Source organism: Drosophila sulfurigaster, chromosome 2R (assembly GCF_023558435.1).
Source record: "Drosophila sulfurigaster albostrigata strain 15112-1811.04 chromosome 2R, ASM2355843v2, whole genome shotgun sequence".
Taxonomy (NCBI): Eukaryota; Metazoa; Arthropoda; class Insecta; order Diptera; family Drosophilidae; genus Drosophila; species Drosophila sulfurigaster.
In genome coordinates this window covers 24,193,671-24,209,443 of record NC_084882.1, presented here as the reverse complement: position 1 = coordinate 24,209,443, position 15,773 = coordinate 24,193,671, and the positions used below count along the sequence as shown (strand labels likewise).

The following is a 15,773-nucleotide window of genomic DNA, read 5'->3' as shown; positions in this document are numbered from 1 at the left end:
TATATATATTTTATACATTTACACTATTTCAAGATCATCAGAATATCTGCTTGTCGAGCAAAGCTATCGACTTGATCGCTGATTAGCGACCAACATAATGCAAATTTAATGAATAATTAAATAATTAATGCATGCGTATAACTTGGCCTAAATTTGACTAAGGAATAAATTGCAGTCACAGCATGCAATGACGTCTATTGGATGAGTACCTTACTATGTGCCACACTCGTATATCGTGCAGCATGTGTGTATTGTCCTTGTCTCCTGCGCCTTCAATCTAGCCGTGTCGCGCTCAATGGGCCACATTTTGTGTGGCATTGCCATCTCAGGAGCAGCGGCATCGAAGGCATCGCATAAAAGGCGCATGGGCCACTTAAAGCTGTGGTGCACCCCAACAACGTCCCCCCCACGCCTCTCATCTACTGCCCTCTTCGAGTGGCTTTAATTGTGAATTAAGTCGGTATTGTGGCCTCCACGTGTAGACAGAATTGTGAAGAGAGTGCAATAGAGAAAGAGAGAGAGGAGAGGACTAGGTACTAGGTACTAGGGTTGTGCCAGGATTGCCATTGCAATGGCGAGGCTATTGTGCAGGAAGTGTGGCTAACTGTCCCCGTCATTGTCCTTTGTTTCACATTTTATTTACATCGTTAAGCGACATAATTGTTGCTATTTTCGTCTTCTCTCGATATCAAAGCTCTCGATGCACACATTGTCAATGCCAGTGACACCGTTCGAGAGTTTTGCTTTGATCCCGTCAACAAGGTCATGTCACGGCCAAAAAAATCACCGCACTTAGATCCACTCACATATGTCCTTTGTCACCTGCAGACTAACCTGAGCAGAGAGAGCAAAGAAAGAGAGAAGAATACTTCAAGTCACAGCCATGGTCGCACAAATAATCCTGCTCGTCATCTGCTGCATTTGCCTGAAACATTATGCCAAGGGGGAATTTCAGTAAGTATACTTCTCTTCCATCGAACATTCGTTCAACGGCTTAATCTGTTTCAAATAACAGACAAAGTCTGGCCATCACCGATATTCTGCCAGAGGATATAAAGCGTTATGATAAAATGCGACCACCCAAAAAAGGAAGGTCAACCCACAATTGTCTACTTCCATGTAACCGTGATGGGCTTGGACTCCATCGATGAGAACTCGATGACCTATGTGGCCGATGTGTTCTTTGCCCAAACCTGGAAGGATCATCGTCTTCGTCTGCCCGAGAACATGACTCAGGAGTATCGCCTGCTGGAAGTTGACTGGCTGAAGAACATGTGGCGACCCGATTCCTTTTTCAAGAATGCCAAGTCAGTGACATTCCAAACGATGACCATACCCAATCATTATATGTGGCTTTACAAGGACAAAACCATACTCTATATGGTCAAGTTGACTCTAAAGTTATCCTGCATCATGAACTTTGCCATCTATCCACATGATACGCAGGAATGCAAGCTGCAAATGGAGAGCTGTAAGTTTGATACAAGAATTTAATGAAAAACTTAATTTTTATGTGTAATTTACTTACACATGGAACCTAAAAATATTGCTTACATTTAATTTACATCTTTATACGTTTTCGTTTTAATATTTAGATGCAAAATGTTGTTGAGAAAATACTTTTATTTTGAAAATAAAGATTAAAAATTAAAAAAAAAAAAATTAACATTCATGTTGGATAAAGAGAACTTCAAATTAATTGTGAATTAATTCGAAATTACCTTTATAAATATGTATGAACAATCTGCAAAAAGTTTCAATGTAATATGTGTATTTCTTTTAAACTATTTAGACTATTCAAAATTAAAAAATTTTCTGATAGGTATATTTAAAAAATAGTTGCATATTAAAGCGAATTTAAGGTTTTTCATTTTAAGGAATACCTACAAAAATGTATAGAACAAATGTGTTACTTTTACGATTATTTGAAAATAATTATAGGAATTTCTTAACATTAACTACTCTTTTAGTATAAGCATTATTCTTTTATGTAGTTATATTGATTTAATAATATTAAATATGCCACAATCTTTACTCTTCTCTCAGTGTCTCACACCACAGATGATTTGATCTTTCAATGGGATCCCACCACGCCTCTGGTGGTGGACGAGAACATTGAGCTGCCCCAAGTGGCGCTGATACGCAACGAGACAGCGGATTGCACACAGGTCTATTCCACGGGCAATTTCACCTGCCTCGAAGTGGTTTTTACGCTGAAACGTCGCCTGGTTTATTATGTATTCAACACCTACATTCCGACCTGCATGATAGTAATCATGTCCTGGGTGTCCTTTTGGATCAAGCCGGAGGCGGCGCCTGCTCGAGTCACACTGGGCGTGACTTCGCTGCTAACGCTTTCGACGCAACATGCGAAGTCGCAATCTTCGTTGCCGCCTGTCTCCTATTTAAAGGCCGTGGATGCCTTCATGTCTGTCTGCACGGTGTTTGTGTTCATGGCCTTGATGGAGTATTGCCTGATCAATATTGTGCTGAGCGATACACCAATACCCAAACCCATTGCGTATCCGCCCAAACCAGTGGCCGGGGAGGCGGGCAAGAAGGAGGCAGAGGCCGGATCGACACAGCCGCCGGGGGGCAGCAATGCGGCAAACAATAAGCAGCCAACGATGTTGCCGCTGCCCGAGGAGAAGATGGAGAAAATCGAAAAGATTTTCGATGAGATGACCAAAAATAAGCGAGTGCGTAAAAGTGTAAAAATGTGGATTTAAAATATGTTTTTAATATTAACATTCTGTGCAGATTGTGACTACTACAAGAAGGGTTGTGCGTCCGCCGCTGGATGCCGATGGTCCCTGGATACCGCGTCAGGAGTCGCGCATCATCTTGACCCCGACCATTGCGCCACCGCCGCCCCCGCCTGCACCGGAACCGGAGATGCCAAAGCCAAAGCTAACGCCCGCTCAGGAGCGTTTAAAGCGTGCCATTTACATCGATCGTTCATCGCGTGTGCTCTTTCCCGCACTCTTTGCCAGTCTCAATTGCATCTATTGGATTGTGTTCTACGAGTATCTGTAAGATACATGTGTCAGTCTGTGGCTGGCTCTCGTGTAAATATGAGTCTTTCCAACTCCGAGTCGTACAACTTTATTAACTGTTAATTGTTCGCAATATATGTAGACATCTATATAAACATGCATATTTACTCTTAAGACGATGAATTTTAAACTGAAATCACAACTCAAAAAAAACTTATATATATAATATATCTCTTATGAATGAATGAATCATTTAAATGCGAGTATATGAATTCAATTCCTAAATGCTTAATGTTAAAATTTCAATGGCGTTGTAGCTGTAGTTTAATTCTAAATGCTAATTTAATGTCTTAAAATGCTTTTAATTGTAAATAAAGTAAAATAATACAAAAAACAAAATATACTTACTCTTACAGTTTGAGAAGCACTGCTTCAGGTTTTCAGGTTAAGCATGAACCTTAGTAAAAGCTTTAGTGCTTAAAGCGCTTGCGCAGTGCGTAAAGCTCGCCAAAGGCGCCCAATTCAATGAATGCACAAAACAATGATCCAATTTTTATATTGCTGCGCACTTTTCATAAAACACAGACAACATTGTAGTACATTTATTTATGCATAAAATTATTCAGCATTATTTTCTCAGCTCAGCCATTAGGCAAAGCCATATGCAGACAACATATGTTGTCTGCACACTTTTCTTCACATTTGACTAGCAAATTTTTGTGTTACATGTTATTATTAAGGTTTTTATAGCTGTTGTTGCTTTTCCTTTTAAAGGTGTCAACAGTAGGTAAACAATGGTGGGCAAACAACAGCTAAAAAAAAAAACGAAAAAGAGGCAACAAAGATTTCTAAGTTTTGCAGTTGTCAAACAACTTGGGCCAGGTTCGCATGAATACCCAATTAATTATGTTGGTCACACGCTCCACACTTTTGCTTTTCACGGTCGTTAGTGACGCCAAACACAAGATCCCCCAAATGAGCCCGCAAATGGTCCATCCAATCCACAGATGATATAGATTTATTCAATGGTCCATAGTTTGGCGCTGAAAAAGAAAGGTGAATTAAAGCATCAAGCTTTCAGTTTGTGTCTTCAGTCTTTTGTTTGACATGATCTAGATTTCGGATATAGAAGTGATTGATAATATCTGAAGTGGCTTCATTTTAATGTCTTTTAGCCAAAAATCGCCTCAAGGATTTCTGCAGAAAACTTTAAATATTATAGTTGGTATTTCCACATCTTCAGTCGAAACTCTATTGAACCATTATCGATAATGACTTTAGTGTTTAGACCTTTGTTTTGTTTTCTTCAAAAACATTGTGTTAATAATCAGTTTTGCATTTTAAGTAGGCCAAAAAGTGTGTTGTGGGGAAACCACGTCAAGTGCATGAATCATCCACAAAAAACACAGCATTGACTGCTGCTCGATAGTGTATTGCAACCCAACAACATACGAGTGTACAAATAAAGCAGCGAAGGTTGCGCAAATTTTGACTGGGGATTACCTGAGCGTTGGGTTAGAGTGCGCTAATATGTTATGTGGGTGTGGTTGACGTACATTTACATACGGGTTCAATAAGGTTTGTCTCGAAGGTGCACAGAAAAGTGTAGAAAAGTGTAGTATGTATTAATATAGTAGATATATTAGTATTCATGTTAGAAGTAGGAAATAGCTTACTACATTGTAAACAAAAAGAATTGTTTAAAGCAGTAATTGTAACAGTAATCTTACAAACAACTAGCGGCCATAAAGATAAAATTAAATGAAAATGGTAACATTAGCTGAAAACAATTTCGGTTAATTACAGAACTTGAACATTTAAAGCTCAGCATGCTTGTCGAAGCGATCCATTAAGACGAAAAAAAGCGCAACTGTTGAAGAAAGTAAAGACCCAGTAAGTCTCTTCGCTTAGTTGTTGTGTTTTTTTTTTCTTTCTGTGTGTGTTTTTTTTCGGTGTGCTCGCTACCTTCGCGGTCTTAAGTCCCCACTCTTTTACACAAAGCAAAACGAAAGCACCCCAAACTCAAAGTCAAAGCTGCCTGACGCCTCCGACTCTGTCTCTGTCTCTGCCTTCGTCTCCGACTGCGACCGCGACGCCGAGACGTAAATTGTCTGTTGTGTCTGTCTCTTGTAGTTTTTGTAGCTGCTGCTGCTGCCGCTGTTGCTATTGCTGTTGCTGTCGTTGTTGTGTCGTTTTGTCTTTTGCAGTTTCAGTTTCAATTTCAGTCGAACTCGGGCAGCAACGGCATACGGAAGCAGCTGCGGCGCAGGCGCAAAAACCAACCAGCAACAAAAAATATATAAAAATCCATTTAAAGTTTTCAAAGTTACCGAATGCAACTGAGTTTGAGTGTAAAATCAACAACAATTACCAAGCCCAAGATCTCTGTGTTGTTGTCAACTTCCAGTGAAATCTCAAAGTGTTTATTGAATTTTTTGCGTATACGTAATTCGTAATTTGTGCTGATTTCGCAACCGTGCCGAAGCGAACATAAATAAGCAGATAAATTTGTAAATAAATATTACTACATTTAATCAACGAGCTGCGCGACAATTAACAGCTCATAAACATTATCACAATCAGAAAATATATATATACGAAATCATAAAAAATAAACGTACGAGTTTTTTTTATTTAACATTTTTTATAACGCGGCGCTTAACACTTTCATTTTCATTGGTCTTTGCTCGGCATCGTATCGTGACTTTTCGTTAAGTTCATCGTCGTCGTCGTCGACGTCTTCGTTGTTGTCGCCTTCGCTTCGTTGAGTTGTGTTAAATAACAATAAACAGAAACGAGACCAACTCTAAAAAAACAAATCCAAATTTCTATTGCAAATGTTTTGTGATTTGTGCATTGCATAAAATTTGTTGTCAATCGGATTAAAAGAAATGCATTTAAGTGCATATTTCTTGTTGTGCCTAGGTTCGTATACCAACAATAAAAATTCACAAATCTATGATTAAATATTTTGAAAGCATTTTGTAATATTTATCATGAGTGTGCGTGTGTCGGTGTGATTATTATGGTTAATTTGTGCTAATGTACGGATGTTCCCAATTTACGGATTTTGGTCTCACACTCAAAACAAAAGACTTAGGCAACGAACTTGAATTTATTGCATGTGTTAAATGTTAAATGATTACAGATTTTAGACGAAATACCACAAAATAAACCAAGTGATGATTAAACTTATTTCAACACTTACCCGATACACTTTGATCTCTTATCATTTATCATTAAGTTAATGACAGACATATTTGTATATAGTTACATAGTTGAGCGACTTTTGTTTTTGTTTTTGTAAAAGTGAAAACCCTAAGCTCAAGTTCAAGCTGTCGTCGGTGTTTCTCACCAAAAATTTAATGAGCCAAATAAAATGCGCATCCAACAGCAAAACGTGACTAAGTCTGCAACTTTCTTTGGGCAACAGCCAGCAAACAGCGCAGCAGCAACTGCTGCAAAAATCTTCCGCCACGTGACGTCACAATTCCCGAAACCAGTTGAGCAAAATGCAAATTGCCCACATGTCCAAGGCCAATCAAATTGTAGCTCGCCGAGCAGCTGTCCAGCTACTGTGTTCAACTTGCACTTACAAACACTTACTCTTACTCTTACTCTAACCATACGTGTTTTGGTTTTTGTAAGTGTCTTTTCGGTATTACCGCAACGTCAGCCTATCCATACATATTATGCAACTGGCTTAAAATAAATAAATAAATAAATGAAAAAACAAATATGTATGTAGTCGCTGTCATCCCTCGCTGCACAAACTCAAACTCCAGCAAATTGCTTTTGGCTCTTGCTCACGATGCCTACAATTTAATAATACATTTATTCGTTGCCTCGGAAGTTATTGCCGCTTTTTTTGTTGGCTTTTTTGTTTTATCTATTTTTATTGTCGCAGCAAGCGACCGTTGCTCAATTGCAATTTTTCCTGCAGCTCTGACAATTCGGTTTCCCCAGCCGGTTAGCCGGGATTTTCACTTTCGTTTGCCCAAGTCAAATAATACTACGACAAAAAACAGCTGGCTGAATGCCTGATTAATTCCAAACGTTTGTTTGCGGTTTATTTTAGTATTCGAGTTTTTGTGTTTGAAAAATAAAAAGCGTCACAAAAGAATAGTAAATTGATTTTAATCTAATTTTTATTGTCAATATTTGGTTGAACAATAAAAGAAAGCATTGTTGGCGAATTGGATCTAAAAAAAAATCCGATTGTGCATTCCAGATTAAGATAATTATAAGATAATACGCTAAATAAAAGTGAAGTTTAGTATGATGACCTGAAATAACAAAATTTTCATTTAATTTTAAACATGTTTAACAGCAACTCATTAAATGTTTCTTAAAAAATAATTTTAAACTTTAGAATGAGAAACTTTATTCAATTTAATGATGACGTCATTTAAGAAATACTTTTGTATGGGCAAAAACGAGTCTTAGTTGCTTTGGCTAACAATCCAGTAATTTTTGCACTATATGGTATATTTTGAATGTAGTACTATATCAATATTCCAAATTGTATATTTGTAGTATTTTGTGGTATAATATTTTGGTATATTCTTGCTTTTGTTTACAATTGGTAGCGCGTATCTTACAGTCGAGCACACTCAACTGTAACTTTCTTACGTGTTTATATTGACCAATACTGTTTATTGCCGGTCAAGACCAGAACTAACCTACAATACCAAATGCTTTTATGTTCATTCTCATAGAAGTAACCCAAATTTACTATAAAATATTTGTTTTTATTGTTTGCTTATTCATTTTGAAAGTGACACAGAGTCTGGCATGAACAATCGGCCAATTGTGCGCCTATGCGAAGGGGGCTGAGTGCTGTTGCCAATGCGGGGCATTCACTTTTCATAAGAAATCATTTCTATATACTTATGCGAGGCAAAAGGCTTTTTTGTATAATTGGCCAATATTTCATTGTGTAGAGAAAAATACGAAAAAAATAAACTCAAACTGAGATACAAAAACAACTTCAAAAAGCATTGCCATTGGTATGGGCAATTTTATTCCCAAGTGAAAGTGACAAAGTTGCAGTGCACACCTCGAAAAATGTTAATGAGCCACCGAGCGGAGCATAAGAAAATAAAAACAACAAAAAAAGGCCAAATACACAAAAAGCAAAATACGAGTTCAACTGTAACAGCTTAACCCAAATCGACGTGCGAGATAATCAATTTTTGTTGTTGTTGTTGTTGTTGTTGTTTTTGTGCGAGGAGAAATCTTCAATCGACCTTGAGCTTCACTCTGTGCATACAGAATAAGTTGAAAGATTCCTCTGTCACTCGAAGAGTGTTACGACGGGGGAACCAAAGCGAATAATTGCAAGTCATTCGCATTGGTTACGAGCTCCGATTATGTCACGGCAAAAACTAAATAAACATTAAACGCTTCAGTTGCGGATATGCATGGACAGTGAGCAAGGAAGAGCGGCGAGGGTGAGGGTGAGGGCGGAGTTAAACAGTGAGCAGAGATAGAGAGACGCACACAACCGACATACTTTCTCATTTATATGGTATATTGTTGTAAAACCATTTTGCCCACAGATGCGTGTAATGCCAATTTGTGACATTACTCAACTCCAAAGAGCTTTTTGCATAAGTCAAGCACTACTTTTCCATTCACTTGGCTTAGGTCAGATTTCTTGGTATTTTCTATTCAATTAAGCGCAGTCATCAATGAACAAAAATATAAAAAAGTTTCTCGAAAACTAGTGTGTAGATGAGGCAAGTAAATTAAAAAAAATATAAATTGAAGCACAGTTGAAAAATTTGAAATAGAAATTTTTATTTTTACCTCATGGTTCTTGTAATTAATGTATGAATATATAATAAATATGTTATGTACTCTAGTATAGTATATTGCGTATGAAGTAGTGTATTGATATACCAAATATAATATGTATTATATTTATGTTATGAACTTTTTGGTATATTAGCCATAAATTACTAAATCATATACCATTCGGTATATTTTTTGTATTTTTCTTTATATTTATATGGTATATTCTAGAAATAATACCGCATAGCGGGTATCTCACAGTCGAGCACACTCCACTATAGATTTCATACCTGACAATTTCTCAGCTTAAGATAGTTAGTTATAGATGTTAAAAAAACATAACATTCTTGATCAAATAATATTAATTTAATTTGAATTTTCCATCTTATTATTACTACTTATTTCCTAAGCTCTATGTTTTCAAACATTCAATACCATCCTTCAAATTGTCAGTTTAAGGATTCGCTTAGTGATTCATAGCTGCACTTTAGCTAATGCCACTTTTCGATTTCATTGCAGCACTGGGAGCTGGCATTCGAGTGCAGGGTCAAGTGAACCAAGAGGACGATGAGCAGCCGCAGCATTTGACAAATGATGGTAAGTGAATTAAGATGCAATTTCGTTTACACGGGCATTCATAACTTTAACTATTAAGGCAGAGTCTTTCTTTCAGCCACATTTGCACGACGCTCGCCTGGGGCGACAGCTGATGGATGACTCCGAGTACGTCGGCTTCTCGGCGAGCAACTCGGCGAGCAACAGCAACAGCAATGCCAGCGACGATGATGACGATGAGGATGATGACGATGTCGAGGGCTCAAGCGAGTACTATGACAGTGATGAGGAGCAAAGTGAGGGCAACAGCGATGCAAGCAGCAATGAATCGTTGCCTCGCCTGCTCTCGCCATCGACCTTCCATCGCATCTCAGAGACACTGGGCGCACTCAACACTGTGGGACACATGCTGGTGGACATGACGCGTGGCGGACAAGAATCTAAGACAGATAACTCCACTGGCAATAACAGTAGCAGCAGCAGCAGCGCTGAAGGCAGTTCGACTTCCAGTTCAATTGCTGAGTTGAGCACAACAACAACTTCGTTGCCTTTGGGCAAGTCGGAGCCGTTGCCTGGCATTTCGGGCAAGATTCTGGATACGACAACAACACTGTCTGCCAACAGTTTGCTGCCCGCTGGCAAGCCAGCAAATCTTAGTGCAATTCAGGTGGCCACAAAACGCATTGGACAACAGGAGACGCCGGCGAAGCCAATGTTTGTGGAGAATAAGGACACCAAGCAGAAGAAGAAGCGCAAGAAGAACAAGAACAAGCAGAAGGTGAAAAAGCCCAGCGAAGAGTTAACAACTGCACAATCGCAAACCCAAATTCAATCACTGCAAAAGATCAAAATACCAACCACACCACGCACCACAACCTCAACTACAATCTCCGCCATCAGCAGTACAAATAGCATCCTCAGCTCAACCACTTTACGTCCACTGGATCAACTGGCGTTGGCCAGCGATGACCAAGGCACTGCTAAGGATGTGGAGAACTACTGCAAGACGCCGAGCGGTCGTCCAGGTCGCTGTGAGGATCTCAGCAGCTGTCCAGCGTTACTTCTCAATCTAAGCAGCTTGCGTGAGTCGCTCTGCTTCAAAAGCCTTTTTGTGCCCGGCGTCTGTTGTCCGCTTTCGTCTTCGGCCACCTCCGAAAGCTCCCCAGTGCTGACCACACAGCGACCTCTGAGGTTGACCACCAAGCCACCCGTGAGCACCACTACAGTGGCCACCACCACCAGACGCACCACAACGCGTGCCACAGCGCGACCCACTACAAGACCCACAGCTGGTCTAGTGCTCATACCACAAAAGAAGCCGCCCACAACTACGACAACCACAACAACGGAGGTGCCACTGGAGCCTGAGGATCTGGATGAGATTGCCAACAATATTGTCGATCCGGATGAGTGCGGACAGCAAGAGTATTCAACGGGTCGCATTGTTGGCGGCGTCGAGGCGCCCAATGGCCAGTGGCCCTGGATGGCGGCCATCTTTTTTGCACGGTCCGAAGCGTACGGAATTCTGGTGTGGCGGCTCCTTGATTGGCACTAAATACATTCTGACAGCGGCGCATTGCACGCGGGACTCCAGACAAAAGCCGTAAGTATTGAGCACTTGATTCGGTATAGTATATAATACAATGATCATCAATTGTGATAGGTTTGCTAATGTTCAAAACTTTATCAATAATAATTTGATTAAAAACAAATTGATTAAAGTAAATTATCAAAATTTACTTTGTCAAGATTTGAAACTTTATCAATACAAATTACTTAAAAGAAAAGATTAAAGTACATGAAATTTAAATGTTAAATACAGCTGTGAACTATGAAATAGCAGTGCTATAAAACAAAACTACATTTCTTGCATATTCCACTTCATACTATTGAGAATGACAAGTGTCCTTTGAACTGATATTAAATAGATGCGATTGCTTCTAGAGTGAATAATTAAGTACAACAAAATGATTACACTTTACCAACTATTTATTTAAACGACAAATGGAAAAACTCTTTCACAAATTACAATTTTTTGGAACATTTTCTTACTTACAGATTTGCGGCACGTCAGTTTACTGTGCGTCTGGGCGACATTGATCTTTCGACGGATGCCGAACCCTCCGATCCCGTCACTTTCGCTGTCAAAGAAGTCCGCACACATGAAAGGTAAATGAATGCATCTCAAATATTTGTAGTGCAGTTAGTCAACATCTTGATGCTTTACAGATTCTCGCGCATTGGCTTCTATAATGATATTGCAATACTTGTGCTCGATAAACCTGTGCGCAAGTCGAAGTATGTGATACCAGTTTGTTTGCCGCGAGCTGGACGCATGCCACCAAAGGATCGACTGCCCGGACGTCGTGCCACAGTCGTGGGCTGGGGCACCACCTACTACGGTGGCAAAGAGTCGACCAGTCAGCGACAGGCTGAGCTTCCCATCTGGCGTAATGAGGACTGCGATCGCAGCTACTTCCAGCCGATCAATGAGAACTTTATCTGTGCCGGCTATTCGGATGGCGGTGTCGATGCTTGTCAGGTAAGCACACAACTTATATTTATATCTTAGTTCATTTTTAAAGCTAATCTCCACTTCCAGGGCGACTCTGGTGGCCCCCTGATGATGCGCTACGATTCGCACTGGGTGCAACTGGGCGTGGTGTCCTTTGGCAACAAGTGCGGCGAGCCTGGCTATCCTGGTGTCTACACTCGCGTCACCGAGTATCTGGATTGGATACGTGATCATACGCGAGATTAAGTTTTTACTAACTGTAGCTAGGTTTATTTACGCGCTAGTCTATATACGTTTAATGATCTTTATCTCTCTCTCTCTCTCTATCTCGCTTGATCTATCTATTTAACTCGCTGTCGCTGTTTATATTTATTAATCCTCCAACAAATTGTAAAACCAATTGTTTACCATATTAGTTGTGTATAGCATTTTTGTGTAAATTATTTAATCGTAAATTAAAAAAATAAAACACCTGTGTAAAATTCAATTTCAAAAGGCCGTAAAATCTGTAAGAAATGCAAAAAAATTCATTACAAATTGGCAACCTTGTAAGTCAAAACACTTTAGGTCTACTTTGTCAGTCGTTGAGAATGAATTGCTCGCGAAGATTCTATTCCGGATACATGCTATTTTTAATATTATCTATAAACGATAGTACGAAATAGAAATGTTTGCAATTCAGCTTAATTTAATTGAAACATTTTTGCAGTATCCGTGAGTTGTGCTAAGACACCATGCCACAAAAATGCTCGACGACTTCCCAATTGCTATGGAATGGGATCCTATAGTTGCACCTTCGTGGGATGGTCCGATTATAAAAAAAATGAAATAAATCATGTTAGCTTTACTAACAAATGTCAATGTGACTCATATAGTAGTTGGACAATTTCGCAATAAACGCGAGTATATAAAGGAAATGAGTAATTCGTAGAGATAACTTGTATGCAGTTGCAGGCTAGCAAAATGCACTGCTTGCAGTTTGTATGCATGTGTGCAAGCAGTTTATGCTATAGGCATCTATTTTTTCTGCTTATCTTCAACATCCAATTAATATGCGGAAACTACTTGTGTATTAAGATAAGGCTATAATCAATAATCACTATGACCATTAAATCAGCATACCCTTCAATCATATCAGCGGAAATACCTGACACAGCAGCTATTCAAAAATGTAAATAAACATTGCCAACCAACCGCGGAGAATCGTCTAAAAGGGAATCACCACGCGCATTGCATTGGCTTTATTGGTTTCCCTTTTAGTTTTCGAAGCGTTCTCACAGCTGACGGACGCGGTGTTGCTTAGCTTTGCCGGTAACGCGCGTTTTTTTTTTCTTCTGCCCAGCTCAGTGAAGTGCACAATTACCTCTGATAATAAACGGGGAGAAACGAGTTTATAAATATTGTTATATGGAGTACTAGAACGAAGAGAAGATTTACAGTAGCAATTTACCGGAATTTGTATTACGTGTGATAATATTTTCATTTCGTTAATGCCGCTGTGCATAAGACGAGAGCAGTGTGTTTTGTTTGGAAGCCAAAAGCTTTTTCGTGTACATAGAACGCGTGGTAAGTGCGAGAAGAGAGATATTTAGTGGGAGCTCTCTCTGCTAAGTGAAGAGAGTGCACGAGAAAAAATACGCTTACTCATTGGTACTGTGCCAGAGGTCAGAAGGGCAAAAAAGCGTTCGAATTTTCTGGATATATAATGGAAACTATTAAAGAAAGTCAGTATAATTGATAAAATTCAATCTACATTTTTTTAAAGCGTTGTTTTGCTTAACAAAGATTATACTTTTTTGGTATATAATTTATAAATATGAATAATATTATATCAACACTTGGAATACATGCGGTGTAAACGCGTCTTGCAAAAGCTTATAAAGCTTTTGGTTAACATTTTTCTGTTAAACTTTACTAAGCTTTGCGTTTATGTTAAAGTCAAATTTCACAATCTTATAACAGCATGATGTGAGCTTATTATTTCAAAATTTTACTAAAAAACTAATGACTAATTTGTTATGACAATTACCTTGGCTATTTTGTACGTCGATTATTCTTCTAATTTACAAGAAAAAATAAAATGCAAAAAATTATTAACTGTTCCCGCCCGGGTTCGAACCGGGGACCTTGTGCGTGTGAAGCACACGTGATAACCGCTACACTACGGAAACTGTTGATATACGATCGGTCAAGAGTCATTGAAGATACAAACCATTCACAAAATCAACTTTTTCGTAGTAAATTTGTTGCAGCACATTTCCAAAATCTTTCTTAGGCTTCTGTTAGTAATAATTGTTTTTCAATTAAAATAATATGAAACAAAGAAATCGTGCGATCGGTCAAGAGTCATTGAAGATACTAACCATTCACAAAATCAACTTTTTCGTAGTAAATTTGTTGCAGCACATTTCTAGAATTTTTCTTAGGCTTCTATTAGAAATAATTGTTTTTTTAATGAAAATAATATGAAACCAAAAAAATTATCAATGTTCCCGCCCGGGTTCGAACCGGGGACCTTGTGCGTGTGAAGCACACGTGATAACCGCTACACTACGGAAACAACTTGAAGGTGGTCGCGCTAATACCGCATATAGGCCCCAGTAGGTTGATAGTTGGCAATCTTCTGAGCGTAACCTATAAATTGGTTCAGTTTGTCAAGTTTCTCCCCGACACGTTGCTTCGTTGACTGTTAATTGGCGTCTGGTCTGACCCGCCCACTTTCAATTGGTTCACAATTGCCGGTAGGTTGGGTGTGGGGCAAGGCGGGTGGTCACAAAGCATTCGAGGCATTCAGCTGAGAAAGCTGTGTGGAGACTGAGAAATGCCTGACTGGCTGGAAACATGCACACAGATTACCAAGCCGAGCCAGAGCAGCAGAAGGCTGACGAGAAGGTGGCCACCTTTAAATAAATTTGCCCACGCTGATCCTTAATTAAAATTCCTATTGTCTGTTCTATGGCCTGCATAGATTTCGTTTTATCCTCCTGGTTCAGTTCTCCTGCTGCTGCTGTTGCTGTTGCTGCTGCTGGCACACAATTAATATGCAGCACCAGAACGATTCAGAGTAACTGCTCGCACTCGTTGTAATTACGCATTTAAATTGGCACAAAAGGTTGAGCCATAGCCCGAGTAGAAGAGTCCAAGCTGAATGGGGAGATATGGCTAGCTGGGCAGGCCTGAGCTGAGTTGAGCTGACTTGAACTGAACTGAACCGAACCGAGCTAAGCTGCTCTGTGCTGTGCTGGACATTGAGTTAGCTAGCCATCCATCTCTTTCTCTCTTGCTGGTTGCTCGACTTCTGTGGGCTGGCCCCATAAATTTGGGTCAATGGGAAAAACGTCAGAATTGAGTAATTACAACATAATTTTCAATTTTGCAGTTTACGTTGTAAATTAATTTGCGGTCGACATTTGCCAAACTGGCCGCGCATTGTGCTCGGCCTGCCGTCGTCTCTCCACCTCTCCACCTCCCCCCCAACCTTTCTTCCCCTCAATCCACACAACACACAATTTGCCGCCTATGCTGATGAAGCGGTACAGAGAACACAATCGTGACTGGGTGTGCCACTTGGCTTGGCTTGGCTTGACTTTCTAGTGGATTTGGGGGGAGGGCGCTGCACAACAATTATAGCAACAATTAAGGGGCAGCTTGGCGTTCATTGGACTTGTGTAGGTGTGGGGAACAGGAAGGTGGCTGAGGGGCTGCGGGTCGTCGTTTGTTGTGCATAATTAATTTGCAGTTATTTTGCACGTTCGCGTGTTTTTTTCCGTTCTGTTTTAACCCCACACCGCAACGGGGGAGCACTAGGTTTGGCGCGGAGGTCGGACAAAAACTGTTTACGATTTTACAGTTGAACGAATTTTAATTGAAAAAAAACTAAAAGACAAGCCAGTGTCAACGACACATGCGAA

General features: G+C 39.7%; 3 protein-coding genes and 2 non-coding genes across 5 annotated transcripts in view; 3 read left to right on the top strand and 2 right to left on the bottom strand.

Moving 5' to 3' along the window:
• Window positions 1-302: 302 nt before the first annotated feature.
• Window positions 303-3,329, top strand: LOC133838391 (glycine receptor subunit alpha-4). Its single transcript, XM_062269464.1, is given in 5 exon segments — window positions 303-954; window positions 1,016-1,079; window positions 1,081-1,471; window positions 2,047-2,699; window positions 2,761-3,329. Coding segments are annotated over 5 exon segments (1,455 nt in total). The 5' UTR covers window positions 303-883; the 3' UTR covers window positions 3,037-3,329.
• A 1,889-nt stretch (window positions 3,330-5,218) lies between these two features.
• Window positions 5,219-12,350, top strand: LOC133838073 (plasminogen). Its single transcript, XM_062269028.1, is given in 7 exon segments — window positions 5,219-5,921; window positions 9,312-9,389; window positions 9,452-10,842; window positions 10,844-10,950; window positions 11,406-11,516; window positions 11,577-11,889; window positions 11,950-12,350. Coding segments are annotated over 7 exon segments (2,193 nt in total). The 5' UTR covers window positions 5,219-5,887; the 3' UTR covers window positions 12,109-12,350.
• Window positions 12,351-13,111: 761 nt separating this feature from the next.
• Window positions 13,112-15,773, top strand: part of LOC133837499 (uncharacterized) — a 32,010-nt gene continuing 29,348 nt past the window's right edge. Inside the window, 1 exon segment of the mRNA XM_062268282.1 lies at window positions 13,112-13,586. Coding sequence (XP_062124266.1) covers window positions 13,568-13,586 — 19 coding nt within the window. The 5' untranslated portion in view covers window positions 13,112-13,567.
• Trnav-cac (transfer RNA valine (anticodon CAC)) lies at window positions 13,961-14,033 on the bottom strand. The gene has a single exon. It is a non-coding gene; the product is annotated as a tRNA-Val (tRNA).
• Window positions 14,350-14,422, bottom strand: Trnav-cac (transfer RNA valine (anticodon CAC)). The gene has a single exon. It is a non-coding gene; the product is annotated as a tRNA-Val (tRNA).